Source organism: Desmodus rotundus, chromosome 1 (assembly GCF_022682495.2).
Source record: "Desmodus rotundus isolate HL8 chromosome 1, HLdesRot8A.1, whole genome shotgun sequence".
Taxonomy (NCBI): Eukaryota; Metazoa; Chordata; class Mammalia; order Chiroptera; family Phyllostomidae; genus Desmodus; species Desmodus rotundus.
In genome coordinates this window covers 32,146,581-32,161,902 of record NC_071387.1, presented here as the reverse complement: position 1 = coordinate 32,161,902, position 15,322 = coordinate 32,146,581, and the positions used below count along the sequence as shown (strand labels likewise).

The following is a 15,322-nucleotide window of genomic DNA, read 5'->3' as shown; positions in this document are numbered from 1 at the left end:
GTCCTCCCGGATAGAAAGCAAACAGACAAATCTGTGGGTGCCAGTGGGCTTTATTGGAAGCATTGCAGTCTGGGCATGGAGAAGCTGTGCTCTTGCTACACTTACCCTTTTTCTCACTCTCTTGCTCACATTCACACTCACACTCACATTGACACTCTAGGCCCTGCTCTGGTCTTGTTTTAGAGGAGCCGACGGTCTGCTTTTCTCTTCTAGGTCTTGGTTCTCCAGGGCAGCAGTGGTTCACATCCTTCACTCAGACACAGGGGCTCTCTTGGGGGCTGTCATGGGCTAACTTAGCTTGCTCTGGAGGAGGAAAGAGAGAGAAGGTCACTGGCTGGGGTCTTGGGCAGTTGCTCAGAGGGAGAAGGCAGGGCTGGGGAGGGCAGGCTTGCCTTGGCAGAGATCTTCTTCAGTCTCCAGATGATGCGGTCCACCCAGGGCTGGTCTGGCGGTGCGCAGAGATGGTGACCTCTCAGTGTGGTGAACCTGGAGTCAGAGGTCAGAGAGGTTGGAGCCCTGGAACCCAGCTTCCTGGTGGGCACCCGGTATGGAGGGCAGAGGCTGAGGGTCACCTCTGAAAACCTGTTTCAGGGGCTCCCTTGAAGAGGTTGTGCTTGGCAAGAAGAGAGATAAGAAAGTGGGGGTAGACTGGGGAGATGAGGCTAGATGCACTCCTCCCCACAACTCACACAACAGCGGGCACTCGGCAGCCATCCTCGATGAGGAGGTATCGAAAGGATCGCACCTTATTCGCAGGGATAGGGCGCACGTTCACAGACAGGCAGCAGTCTTCTGCGTCGTTGGCACCGCCCTGAGCTGGGGTAGCCGATAGGCGATAGGTGAAAGAAGGTAGTGTTAGAATAAAGAGACCTTGAGGAGGGGAGGTCACAGCCCTAACTGGGATTCAGGACACTTGTGCGTGTGTATGAAGGCAGCGAACCTGATACTTAGCCAGTCTGCACCAGCATGGCCCTCTTGCTTGCTAAATATATTGAAATACTTCTAAGCTGTTTGTTAAACAACCACTGCTTTGAGCCCCACAAATGCCTTCCTGGTGCCCCATCACCCCAACCTCTCTCCCACAAACGAAGAGTTAATGCTATGTGTTATATGTACATGTTTCTTTTGTTAATCCTTCACCTTCTTTCATCCAGCCCCCAATCCCCCCGCCCCCAGAGCTGTCAGCCTGCTCCATGTGTCCATGCCTGTTTCTATTGCTGTTCGTCAGCTTATTTCGTTCATTAGAGTCTACATATGAGTGAGATCATATGGTATTTGTCCTTCTCTGACTGGCGTGTTTCACTTAGCATCATGATCTCTCCATGCTGTGTGGTGATAGCCAAAGGAAAGGCAGGGAGGGGATTGGCAATGGTGGGCAAAGGAGGGGAAAATGGGGTCAAAAGGAGACTTTTTGCTTGTGGCGATGGGCACCTGATACAGTGTGCAGATTAAATCTTATACAGTTGCACACTTGAAACTCGTATAGTTTGGCGAACCAATGTCATCCCAATAAATTCAATTAAAAAAAAGGTAATGCTGGTCATAGTGTTGAATTGATGGGGGAGAGGTGGATGTGAGGTAGTAGGAGGCTGGGTTAGAGGACTTATGAATTGTTAAATATTTTGACCATTAGTCCTGCCTCAGTGTCTCTTATTCTCCTGACCTTAAGCAAATGTATATTGTTCTCTTCTTCTGCCTGGGAAACTGTGGCAGTGAAAAATAGAGCCTGCAGAGAGACGGGCAGCCACAGGTCCTGAGATACACCAAGAGACAGACACCCATTGGAATTCAGGGGCCCAGATATACTCACATGCACTGGCATACACACAGGACACAGGGTACCCCCAGGTTCACTGAACTGTGCAGACCTCTCAGTGTCCCCAATGTCTAGTGCCAAGCAAGCTGAATCTAGACACTTTCTCTCCTGCCCCGCCTTCCCCCAAGCCTCCCCTCAGCCTTACCACGGGAGGTCCACAGAATCAGCAGGCTGATGGCCAGTAGTGCGGCTGCATGGGATGCCATGGAGGATGAACGTAGGCTGACTGACCGCGAGAGTGTGCGTGTGAGTGTCTGTGAGCTGTGCAGCAGGCTGTGCGAGGCTGAGGCTTGGCTGGGAGTGGCTTGGCTGGTAGTGGAAGTGTCACAGCGTTCTTGTGGGGTGTATGGGAGTCTGGGAATGTGAGTGTGGATGTCTGTGGAAGGGTGGACTCTTGACCATCTATTTATGGCCAGAAGGAACTTTCACTATTTCTGCTCAGAAATCCCCCTTCACATTCATTGTTTGGATTCCCCTTTCCCCCTTGCCTCTTTCTGGGAACATGACTCTGCCCTCCCTTTTCCCACCTCAAGCAGCCTCCCACTCTTCTGCTTTCCTTGGCTTCAGCTCTGAGAGCCTAAACAGTCTGCATTCTGGCCAAGAGTAGGGACCCTTGTGCTGCCAGCTCCTTTGAGAGGGCCTATACTATCATCTCATTGGTGGCATTTGCATTATTAACCGTAGTGCTGTCCTTCAGGTGGTCAGAATTGGGGGGGGGGTCAAAACGAGGAGTTGTGCCCCCTCTCCTAGGTTTATCCTTCATCCTCACTCTGTTCTCTGTGGTTCTTCCCTCTGGTGCAGGTGGAAAAGAAGGCTCTCTAGTGCCCCCAGAACAAGTATGGAGCCTAGGGTAGCCCCCCAAGTCATCACAGTGCCTGCCCATCATCATCTGGGAACCAGGCCCTCCCTTGAGACAAGCGGAGCGGAAAGGGAATGTTCCTTGGAAGGAGGCCCAGCACCCCCATCCCCTATCTCAGGCCACTGAGGTTCAACTCCTGGCTTGATGAGCTCTGCCCCTTTCTCTATTTACTATTTACATGTGTCCCATACCTGGGTCGGGAACAGCTCGGGGGGTGGGGGTGGGGCCCTGGCCTGGAACAGCTCTCTTCATCTTTCCCCTTCTCTCAATCCTGGGAACCAAGAGGGGATTTCTAAGGAGAAGCACTAGCCAGCTCATATTCAGATGGATTTCCAAATTTCAAGGAATTGACAGATGTAGTAGGGGGACAAGTGATTTCCCATCCTTCCAAGAAAGACTAGAGATAGGCCAGAAGAGAAAGCTTCAAAAGAGAGACTAATATGTGGGGTACACATTCAACCATCCCACCTAAGCTCTGGACCCTCTTTTAGATGGGGTGGTGAGTCCCTCATAAGTTTTTAACTTATCTTTCTTTCCATTCATTAATAATAATACTAGTAGTAACAGCATTTGTGGTTTTTTACTATGTTCTAGGCTCTGTATCAAGGACTTTGCCACTATTATCTTGCTTAACTTTCCCAAGAAAATTCTAAAGTCATTTTTATTATCATCATATTATTATCTCTGTTTTAAACATAAGGAAAATGAGGCTCAGAGCACAAGGTCACACAGCAAGCAAGTGCCTTGAATCCAGATGTCTTTTGTTGTAAAATTTATGCTCTACTACTGTCCCATCCTGCCTCTCTGCTGTCTGTCCGTCGAGCACAGATCAGTGCAGAGGAGTAAGGCCCCACAGATAGCATGCCTAGGTTGGGATTCAGATCTTACCACTTGTTAACTGCATGATCATGTGCGAATACTCCAGTTTCTGCATCTTAGTATTCATATCTGTAAAGTAGGAATGATAATAGGTCTACTTCTTAGGATTAAATGAGGTAATCTCAGTAAAGACATTAGTTTAGGCTGGCACGTAATAAATATTCATTAAGTATTATTAACTATTATTATTATGCTATCCTTTCATTAAAATATGTATCAATGAACTCATCTAGCCATCTTTTCACTGATCTTATCTATTCTTCTTAGGGCAGTTCTGATTATTCTCTGTTGTGCCACCCCTACTTATTCTCCACTCTTCTCTGCCCTGCTCTGTTCTCTGGAGGACTGGTCTTTATAGACAGCATTGCTTAGGATCCCTTGCCCTCTAGCTTCTCTTTGCATTTGGCCCGCAGGAGGCAGCAGCAGGATATCAGTGGGTGGTAGGAGAGAAAGGCTGGAGTATGAATACCTCAAATCCTTCATCTTGCTGCAATTCTTCAAGTGAATTAATTGCTCTCTGGCAGTTCTCAAAAGAGTGGTCTTTGGACAGCAGCAGCAGCATCACCTGGGAACTTGTTAGAAGTGCAAATTCTCAGGTCCTATTCCAGATCTACTGGAGTAATCTGTATTTTAACACAGCCTCCAGGGACTGATACATGCTGAAGTTTGAGGACCACTGACTGACCATTACAGATCCTTTTGGGCTGCCTCCTCTCCATTGGTTTGTCTCTAAGCTCCTGAAACACTGTTCCTTTCTCTTCCTCCTTCAGGCCTTTGTATGGTAATAGTTTGCCACTATTGTTAAACCCTGAGTGTGTCACCATCCCCCGTTGGTTCCTTAATCCTTGACCCCACCTCCTAAGTAGTCCCTTTATTAAAATCTTTCCGGTTAAACTTTTTTGAGTGTGCCATCTGTTTTCAGCTACGATCCTGACAGACACAGTAAAGGTACCAGAAGAGACCCCAGGAAATACAGTCCCGAAGTGGGATCCTAGCATTGGTTCGCTCATGTGTTTGATGAGTACACAGATAATTTTCTTGCATAGGAAAAGAGGATGCTAGTAATCTGGAGCATGAGAAGCATCATAATCACTTAGACTATTGCCAGTGATAGTCTAGGGTGGAATGTCGGTGGAGGGAAAGGCGTTAGGAGATAAAACACCTGATGCACTTAATTGCTGTAGCCACAAATGGTGATTACATATATAGTTGGGTGGGCAGCCTATTTCTGATTGTGCTAGCAAAATTTCACACGAGAAAGACATGGTTAAGACCACATGGCCGATATGGCTAAGGATCAAGCCCATGACTTTACTGCATGATGCTATGGAGTTGCAGCACCAGGCAAACACCCAATCCCACCGTATCCCTTATGCTAGAATAAGGGTGCTGCTGGGAAGGAGTAGGACTCTGAGAGTTAGTATGGGGACATTTGGGCATATATGAACAAAGCTGGGAATCTGGACTCTCGAACCCCTTTGAATCTTCTTTATTGGCACAACACTCCCCTTCTCTGTTCCTCTGTAAACTATGAATGTCACAGACTTCCATTCCATTAAAAATGTTTTTAATAAGTCCCTGGTAAAGGGCATGCATTTTCTCTTCAGGACTCACCCTGACTACTCCTCATAGTCGCCACAGCCACAGTGAGAGTCTGATTCCAACATAGCCTAGACAGGGATGTATGAGGTGCGCTCCGAGAACAGGAGCACATACACTGAGAAGCTGCAGGAAGTTGTCGACTGTACTGGGATAATCCTGGGGATCTGTGAGGACACATTTATTGATACGGGTGCCTTCACCCAGGATTTGTGTATTATTGTATTAGCTGAGCACCTGGGAGTGCTGTTCATAGTATGTTGGACTGGTTACCGGAAGCCTGGACTCAATATGATCAATGAGGCTGAGATGCTAGAACTGCACTGACATACATATTGCAGAACAGTGCTCCTTAAACTTTGAGGTGCAGATGATTCATCCTGGAGTCTTGATAAACTGTAGATTCTGATTCAGTAGGTCTGGGGTAAAGCCTAAGTTGTTACATTTCTAGCAAACTTCTAAGTGATGCTGATGCTGCGTTAGATGAAGAACAAAGGTTAGAAAGATGGAAATGTTGGCGTACACCTATTCTGTGCAACCACTAATTGGACACCTCCTGAGGGCCCAGAAAGATGCTTCCTTCTCCAAGACAATAATAACATCATTGCCGAGGGGAACATTAACTTCTTCGAAAAGCTGTATGGTGGCTTCTTTAGTAGGAAGGACATGAGGATGGGAGATGGGACTGGACGATCTTATTTCAAGAGGAATATGGAATACTTGAGAGTGGAGGCCAGATATTGGCACCTAACCATGAGCACTGAGGTGAATGAAATTACTATATAAGCTACAGGGACAAGTGGTAATCAACATGCTTTGTCCACAGGGATCTCTGGTGGTAGCTAATTGATGATAGCGTTCATAGGAATAAAGTAGACGGACAGATTACTGATGTGCTACCTGAGCTGCATAAGTGGAAAATTTCTATGTCTGGTGGGGAGAAACTTGATTCAGATTCTTCTGGGGACTGATAGGCTTTTCCCCAGTTCTTTAAGTCGGTTTCCCAGACCTGAAGCCCTTGATGGGGTGGGGGTGTATGGTGGGAAGGCCTGAGTTTCTTTCACAGGCAGATTGTATCAATCTTTCTTTTAGTCCGTGGTTCTCAAAGTGTGGTCCCTGGATCAGCAGCATTAACATCACCTGGGAACTTGCCAGATATGCAAATTATTGGGCTCTGTTCCAACTCTACTGAATCAGAAACTCTGGTATTGGCCCAGCAATCTTCCTTCCTGGTGATTCTGACAAATGCTTAACTTTGAGAATCACTGGCCTAGACCTTCCCCAGCGAGATCTGTAGCCATTTGCCAGGGTGACTATGAATGGGGAACAGGGAATTTAGGGGGGATTATTGGATACTGTATTGTGATAATAATAGTCTTGGGGACTCCAAACCCCATTGTGGCCTACCAGTCAGAAGGAGGGTTTGTGGAAGTCGAGTGACAGAAGGATCTTGGTCCAGATCCATCTCAAAGTGAGTCTGTAAGACCTGTCCAGTGGTTATTTCTCTAGTTTCAGAATGCATGTGGGAATGGGTGTATCTCATAATGAACAAAATCTCCACACTGACTCCTTGACGATCGGGTGAGGGAAATTATGGTGGGAAAGGCCAAGTGGAAGTCCTTTGAACAGTGCTTGCCCCACCACGTTCCTGCCTACGATACTAAATTTAAAGCAGCGCTGCATTGCTAGAGAAGTTGCATGGATTAGAGCACCTTCAAAGACTTAAAAGATGCTGCAGCCCTTGTTACAGTACATGACAACCAACCTAGCATGTGCCTTCTTTCTATACCATCAATTAAAGGCCACCAGTATCAGCTCCTTCTCAACTGGGATGACAGCCATACACCTTTGCTGTTTTACCTCAGGGATATGGCAACTCTCCTGCTCTGAGTAGCATAACATAATCTTAATATCCCATGGGATATCAAACTGGTGCTTTCAACTGATGACATTATGCTTACTGGCATATAAAATAGCAATGCCTCAGACAGACCCGTGTATGCCAGAGGGAGAGAAAGAAATCCTACAAAAATTGAGGATCCTGCCACAGAGGTAAAATTTCTAGGTCACTAGAAGTAGGAGGAGCTGAAGAACAGCAGGCAGGGGCATGTTGCACCTTCGCTGTGAAGAAGGAGGCACAGGGATTTTGGAAGCAACATATACCATATTTAGGTTTATTGCTGCAAAATATTTACTGGATAGGCATAAAGCTGATTGTTTTGAGCAGGTCTAGGCTCTAGGAAAAGTTGCCCTGCTGCTTGAACCTGATGCATTATAAGTCCAGTGAACTTCAGATTGTCTGTGGCAGAGGAGGGTGCTTGAGGTAGGAGTCCCAATAGGAGAATTATAGCAAAGTCCCTTAGGGTGTTGGAGTAAGGCCACAGCTGTTCGACTAATGATTATTTTCTACTTGAAAAACAGCTCCTGATCTGCCATGGGGCCCTGGTCTAAAACTCAGACTAGTGATCACCCGGTGACAATGCAACTAAGGGTGTTATCTATAGCAAATCATATAGCTGGGTGTGCAGAGGAGCATTCCGTTATTAAGTGGGCATTGTGCAGATGAGACAGGCCTTTGGAGTTTCAGAAGGAGTGAGTAAAAGCATGAACCGGTGGCTCAGATTCTTACTTGTATTGTTTTCTTCTTCTTTTGATCATACCTATGACTTCGTGGAGAAGTTTTATACAGTTAACAGAAAGAAAAGCATGACCTTGATTTTCAGATGGGTCACTAAGGTATGCTGGCAGCAGTCAGAAGTAGACAGTTGCTTACACTGAGGCATGGCCCTGAAAGCCAGTGGTGAAGGGAAGTCTTCTCAGTGGGCAGAATTTCAGGCAGTGTATTTAATAAACACTTTGTCAGGAAGGAGAGAGCCTGAGGTGTGTTGCTATATTAATCATGTGCAGTGGCTGCCTACAACAAAACCTGTCCTCACTTCTGTCAATGGTCCCGTCACTAAATTCATCTCCATTAAACCTTTTTGAGCATGCCCTCTGTTTCCCACTAAGATCCTGAACAATACAAGAATATAGTGCAAGCACTGGCCAGTGTGGCTCACCTGATTGGAGCGTTGACCCATAACTGAAGGGTTGCAAGTTTGATTCCTGGTTAGGACACATACCTAGGTTGCAGGTTCCTTCCCCAGTCTGGGCACGAATGGGAGGCAACCATTTGATGCCTGTCTCTCACACTGATGTCTCTCTTTCTCCCCCTTTTTCTCTCTCTCTCTAAAACAGTGAAAGAATGTTCTTGGGTGAGAATTTTAAAAAAAGAGTGTAGTGCAGAACTGGAGAGGTTTCAATTAAAATTTAGTACTATCTTCCTGGAAAACTTGTTTTGAAAGATCCTGAGAACTGTCGAAACAGAGCGAGAGAATGGAAATAACGAAATAATAAAAAAGGAATTTGTACCACATTGATTCAATAAATATTTATTTAGGGCCTTCTGTGTTCCAGACACTGTTCTTGGCACTGGAACACAGCAGTTAAAAAAAGAAGACAACAGACATTTCTGCTTTTGCAGATGTTTTACTCAAGTGAGATATGGGTAATAAACAAGAAAAATATACAGTATGTCAGATGGCAGTAAGTGCTATTAGAAAAATGAAAAAGGCTAGAGGGACGGGGAATATTGGAAGGGTGGTCAGGGAACAGAGAGGCGATCTGAAGAAGGTGAAGGAGAGAGCCATGCAGAGATCTGGGGAAGATGTTCTAATAAATCTAGGTAGAGAAAACAGTGAGTGTAAAGGTCTTGAGGCAAGGGTGTGTTTGAGGAATAGAAAGGTCAATGTTATCAGATAATAATAGGTGCCAGATAGTGTAGAGTTTTGTAGGCTTTCTGTTTTACTCTAAGTGAGATGGGGAACATGTTTTGAACAGAGTTGTAACATGATCTGACATGTTGCAAAGGCTCCCTCTGGCTGTCTGGTGGGGAATAGACCAAAGTGGTGCGAGAATGGAAGCCTGAGACCAGGCCTGGGACAACAATTCAGAGAGGATATGAGGTGGCTGAGAGTTGGTGAGAAGTGGTCAGGTTTTGGAAATGTTTTGAAGATAGAGGCAATGGGCTTTGCTAAGGGATTCAGCATGAAATGTGAAAGGAAGAAGAGGCAAGAATATGGCAACGTTTTTGACTTGAGCAATGTGATGGATGGAGTTAGAGTTACCAAGATGTGAGTGACTGCAAAGGAGTGGGTTTGTGGGAAGGTCAGGAGCTTCATTTTGGCTTTTTAAGATGAAACTCCATTTTGGAAGTACAAGTGGAGATGTTAAAGAGAGTCTAGAGTTCCGGGGAGAGATTCTAGCTGAAGATACAAATTTGGATGGTATTTAAAAGTCACAAGGCAATGATATCTCCAAGGGAGTGAATAGAAGTAGAAGAGGTCCAAGTTCCAAGTCCTGGAGTGCCCCAACATTGACAGATCAGAAAGATGACAATGAATCAGGGAAGAAGGGGGCCATTCGGGTGGGTTTTTAAAAATCTTTAAAAAATTATATTTTATTGATTATGCTATTATAGTTGTCCCAATTTTTCCCCTTTTGTCCCTTTCCACCCAGCACCTCCCACTCTCTCCAGCAATCCCCACACCGTCATTCATGTCCATGGGTCATGTGTATAAGTTCTTTGGCCACTCCATTTCCTGTAGTTTACATCCCCATGGCTATTCTGTATCTACCTATTTGTACTTCTTAGTCCCCTCACCTCTTCACCCATTCCCTTACACGCCCCCTTATCTGGCAACCATCGAAACCCTCTCCCATCCATCATTCTGTCTCTGTTTTCCGTTTGCTTTGTTTATTTATTGCCATTTTTATTACTCATAGTTTTTTTAATTAATTTATTTATTTTTATTCAGTTACAATTGTCTGCATTTTCTCCCCTTCCCTCCACCCACCCCAGCCAGCCCCACCTCCCTCCCCTACCTCTACCCTCCCCCTTGATTTTGTCCTTGTGTCCTTTATAGTAGCTCCTATAGACCCCTCTCCCCGCTATCCCCTCCCCACTCCCCAGTGACTCATAGTTTTGATTTTCTTTTCTTAAACAAGTCCCTTTAACAGTCCTCATCTGTATTTTGCCCCAGGGCCACCCTGCCTGAGCTATAGAGCAATCTGAGTTGGCTGCTACTTGTGCTAGGCTTGGAGATTCCCAGGCAGAGCCAAGCTATAGATCTAGTCTGGCTGCTGTTAGTACTGTGCCTGGGGCCATTTAGCAAGAAGTACAGGGGTTGGGGGTCACTGAGGCCAGCTGTTGCTTGTTTGAAAGGATTTAGGAAGTTGTGAAGCATGACCCAAGACCAGCCATTCACAGGGAAAAGCTACTATTAACATCTGTAAGTTGGGTGGGATAGAGCCTCAGCGGATCTCCAGGGCGGGACAAACAGTGCTAGCCAGGTTAATGGAGCCTCAGATATGGCACCTGCTTGCCAGTTCTGTGGCTCTGCCTGTCTTTCTGTCTGGGAGAAAGCTCTCTCTCAGCTCTCACCTTGATGCCAGACACTTCAGTTCCCCACTGTATGTATGCCACTGGTGTCTTTCAAGCTGCTTCCCCGGTGCTGGAGCTCAGAGTGAGTCTGAGTGAGTTCACGTGAGTTCTTTAAGAAGAATTGCTTAAGACAATAGCAGTTTCTTCCACGGACTCAATCCCTGCTGGTTTTTGCAGCCAGAAGTTATGGTGATTTATCTTCCTGCCACTGGTACCCTGAACTGGGGGGCCTGCTATGGGGCTGGGATTCCTCACTCCGGAGGTATCCCTCCAAAATTTTTATCCACTGCATGTGTATGTGGGACCAGCCTGTTCTGAGCTCCCTCCCCTCCTGCCAATCTGGATCGATGTGGTTTCTTTAATTCTGTAGTTGTCAGACTTCCATTCAACTCGATTTCTGCCTGTTCTGAGTGATGGTTGTTCTATAATCTAGTTTAATTTTGATATGGGTGTGTGAGGGGGTGAGCTGTGTTTACTGATAATGCCATTGTGACCAGAAGTCCATCCATCAGGGTGTTCTGATGGTACCCACTCCCTTGGCAAAAAGAGAAGTGACACAGGTCTCATGGGTGGGTGGTTTAAGGCACCCACTCCCTAGCCATTGGTTTAAACAGTACAATGGTGCTGGATGGGTTAGAGACCAAGAAGGTAGGGTTGAAACAGTTTCTGGCCACATATACAAAGCCCTCAGTGTGCTACATGTCACCTAGTTTACCTTCCTATCAGCCAAGTGGCCTCTGTGGCGGTCCTGGTTCAGTGTGAGCCCTGAGCAAATCTCTTCCCGTCCTCTTTCAGGAGCCAGCCTAACTTCACGTTCCCTGGAGATCTTGTGGAGGGAGGCACTTTAGCCGCTGGGGAAGGAGAGGGAGCTGCTGGGCCTGGAATGTCAACCCAGTCCGTGGTGGGTTGGGGCCCCAGGGGAGTGAATGACTGTGGGAAGAGGACCTGGAGTCAGTATGTGTGTCCAGTGTCTGCATCCTGAACTGTGTCCATGGGGCTGTGCCTGACGGTATGCCCGTCACTGCCGTGTGTGTATGTGTATGTTTGCATGTGTGTGACATGTACAGTAAGTCTTCACTGAACATTGTCAGTAGGTTCTTGGAAACTGATCTAAGTGAAACAATGTATAACAAAATCAATTTTTACCATAGGGTAATTGAGATTAAACAAGAGTTAAGTTCCCAGGGCATATTCTAGTCACAAAAACATCCCCAAACTTCTAAACAAAGACCCCCCCAAATACTTCTAATATTAAATACTGAAATAAATGTGAAGTGTATGTATATTTAAGAAAGGATAATAAAAACAAGTAAGATAATGACTTTCCAACCCGCTTATTCCAGTTCAGGGTGGCAGCAGTCCAGAGCCTCTCTGGCAGCTCAGGGTGCAAGGTGGGAACCCATCCGAGACCGGGTGTCATTCCATTGCAGGGTGCACTCACAACCATATTCACCGAGACTGGGACAATTTAGACAAGCCAATTCACCTCACCTGCTCGTCGCTGGGATATGGGAAGTAGAAGCCCTATTACCCTGAGAAAACCCACGCAGAAATGGGGAAAACGTGCAAATTCCACAAGGACAGTGGCCAGCAGGAGCTGATTTCTTTTTTTCTCATCAACGTTATAAAGACATGGAAGGAAACCTAGGCCTGCAGAGGGCGCTCCAGCCTATGAAGGGAGGCTCTGAAGAGGGGCGTTGCTCTGGCTCAGCAGTGGGTGGGGGGGAGGGGACGCTCTGTGGGTGGGGTAGGTGGTTTGCTCCTGCAGGAACTAGGTGTGTCCCTGACCCTGCGGGCTGCTCAGAGAGGCTGGGAAGGACATTGGCCCAGAGTCCCTGGTCTCCTCTCTTCGGGTACCAAGGCCGCGGAGTGGAGACTTGGCCTGTGCCTGAGACCGCACCCCTGGGCGGCTGTTTCCTCAGACTCAGCTCAGCTGCCCTGCAGCCAAATCCCTGCCACTTAGGCCTCTGAACTGGGTGGGCAGAGCTTCGTGGGGTGGGCTGGCGAAGGCTGGTGTTTGTGCACGAATATTTACCTCCCCATACTCAGTATTGCCAACTTACCTCAGTCCAAGGCACCCAACATTGGAAACATGCACTAATGTTTGCCTTAAAGACTAAAGGAAGTTCACATCACCTCCGGCACTTCCGGCACTTCCTTCGCTGAGTAAATAACCGGCACCCAATTGTTGCCTAAAAGCACTTAAGTACATTGTTAACTCTAAGAAAAGCTTTCTTTATTCAGCCGAGGTTTGTTGAGAGCCTGACTATGCCTGGGTGCGATGCTCGGTGCGGGAGGATAAAGTGGACAGAGGCAGGAAACAAGTTTGTCCTGCTCATCGATGGACACAGGAAAATACTAGACCTGTGGGACACATTTGAGGACAAAATAAAAATAAAACCCTACAAAAATGTAAAAAAATAAAATGGAGACAAACATAAACAAACAAAAAACGGATCCCAGAAAGATGAAGGACATAACAGAAATTCAACCCACAAGCCTGCTGTTTGCTTTTAGCCCACAGAAGACCGCAGCGACGATGCTGCCTCCTGGTGGCGGCGCAGGGCAATGAGTATTTCAGCCAGGTGGAGCATGTCACACTGTGCGGGGTGAGGGGTGTATTCTGAACCGAAGTTGGCGCTGGCTGTTCAGGTGATCAGAAAAGGAGTTCTGTTATTCTCTTAATATTGGATTGAAATTTATTATTAGCACAATCCATGGCTCTAAAGCAAAAGTCTTCAAGAACATGGCAGCAGGGTTTCCTGCAGGTGTTTTCGTTTGCCACCATCTGAGAAATGAGTGTCTTGAGGACAACGAAGTTTTCAGGTTTTTGACATAGATGACATAGTCTGTGTAGGGGAATTCTAGAGCAGACAGGACTAGAAGAATTGCAAATACAGGCGTCAGAAGAAGAAAGCAGGCAATTTCAGCATCCACAAAAATGGCAATTACATTGGTCAACATTGAGGCTAAATGACAGGAGCATTGACGGTTTTTAACAAAACAGCATCCTTTTGTCCCAAAATACAAGGAGAAATAACACCTGGATGTTTGGGAAAGAAAAAGAATTTCACAAAAGCGGTCAGCTTAAGCTGAAGACATGTTCATAGGCGCACGATTAAAGCTAGGAAACAAATTAATTTGAGCTTTTGTCAAAGTGGGCACAGGTAACCAGGTTCTTGGTGATTGTGGACAAAGAGTTGAACCAAACACACAGAGTTTATAGCAGAAAGACAGCAGGTTTATTAAGGATAGTACACTCCACAGAACATGGGAGCAGGCCAACTCCGAGCAGAGAGAATGACCTCTGGGGCTGGAGGGATTCTATCCTTATAGGGCAAATATTTCCTGGCTAGTTTTGGCAGGCTTTTATTATGCATGTACAAATAGTTGTATTACTTTAAAGCTACTGCGCATGTGATCTCCCATGATTTTTCTTGATTGGCCACCTGAGAAGGGGGTAGCACAATGTTGATTTATTATAATACTATTATAATGAAGCAGGGGTCATGTGGCATCTTTTGTGCAGATGCATTCAGGAGTCACCATAATTCAGTGCCTTTCCAGAAAGCAGGAACAACCGTTCTTAGAACAGGGAGGGTCTCCGTCCTGTGTGGACGTCCTTTATCTTAGCCCTGGGGCACCTCCAGAGTTTCCTCCTCCCTGACTATCTCCTGCCTCACTTTCATAAATAACAAGTATGGACTCTATCCCTCTGACCTTTCTGTGCCATAAAACAAGGCGGAAGATGCTGAGTATGTCAGGGGTGCTGTTCTGGAAGTCCCATACTGTACCCATTTTTACTTTCTTAAAGGAAGATATCTAGCAATCCTTGGTGATCATGTCACTCTAAAGGGCTGGACTGATGAGTAAAGAATGAAATAGCGTCTAGCCAAAGTGTGGCACAAATATCATGGGGGGGTTGTGGGCGAAGTGTTAAGAAATCGGGTTGCTTAGTTTAGAATTAGTTTCAGGTTCATGACTCAGGTTAAGATGTTTCTATGATCAGTAATTCTGAGAGATCTTAGCCTGAGTCATTCTTTACATTTATCTCAAAGAGGCCTTTAAACTTTAAAGGATTCACAAAGAAGGAGTGAGCCAGGGGAAGCAGGAGTCTTCAGATTCTGGGGCATACTGGTAAGAAGGAGCTGGCCCACCCTTTCAGAAGTGTATGTGTGCTATTTCATGGAAGAGATGCTGGTAAAATCATTTAAAGACTAAAAGACTAAAGGGATGTGGATGGCCCTCAGGGTAACTTATTTTTAGAAGATAGCAATGACTCAGTTTTAAAGCAATGAAATGCTTCAGTGATAAAGGAAAACTCAGGATTCAGGGATTACAATGAATTTCTATGTTTGGGGGATGAAGATTTTGTAAATTTGGGGGCCGGTTAATCCTTAGGATTTTTTCTTTTTTTGTCTTTATATTTCTAGTAGAAGCCATTCATTGTGTTCCTGTTGAACACTCCTGGTATATAGTAAAATATTTTTACTGTATGCATGAGCAAGCCATTAGAAGTCCTCAAGATTTATAATTTTGTTTTTTGCTTTCCTTTATACCCATTTTTACTTAAATATTTACTCGTCTAAGCAGCAGTCTTCTGGAAAGTCAGCTTTATCTCGTTCCTCATTCAGGTCCTTGTGGGTTTTGTGTCTATACACACAAACACACATGAGAACATTGCTGT

General features: G+C 45.9%; 2 protein-coding genes across 2 annotated transcripts in view; one reads left to right on the top strand and one right to left on the bottom strand.

Annotated features, from left to right (window-relative positions):
• PHF24 (PHD finger protein 24) overlaps window positions 1-15,322 on the top strand; it is a 189,489-nt gene that overhangs the window by 24,663 nt on the left and 149,504 nt on the right. The gene's annotated exons all lie outside the window — the stretch shown is intronic.
• Window positions 33-2,235, bottom strand: CCL19 (C-C motif chemokine ligand 19). The gene is made up of 4 exons (XM_024560163.4): window positions 1,962-2,235; window positions 690-816; window positions 393-486; window positions 33-303 (listed from the first exon to the last, which is right to left on the bottom strand). Exons 1-4 carry the CDS (start codon window positions 2,020-2,022, stop codon window positions 289-291), a joined length of 297 nt encoding a protein of 98 aa, XP_024415931.1. The 5' UTR covers window positions 2,023-2,235; the 3' UTR covers window positions 33-288.

Coding starts and splice junctions, on each gene's coding strand:
- CCL19 (XM_024560163.4), bottom strand. CDS start 2,022: ATGGCATCCCATGCAGCCGCACTACTGGCCATCAGCCTGCTGATTCTG. Junction 817..1,961: donor GATTCTGTGGACCTCCCGTG/GTAAGGCTGAGG, acceptor CGGCTACCCCAG/CTCAGGGCGGTGCCAACGAC. Junction 487..689: donor TGCCGAGTGCCCGCTGTTGT/GTGAGTTGTGGG, acceptor CTCTGACTCCAG/GTTCACCACACTGAGAGGTC.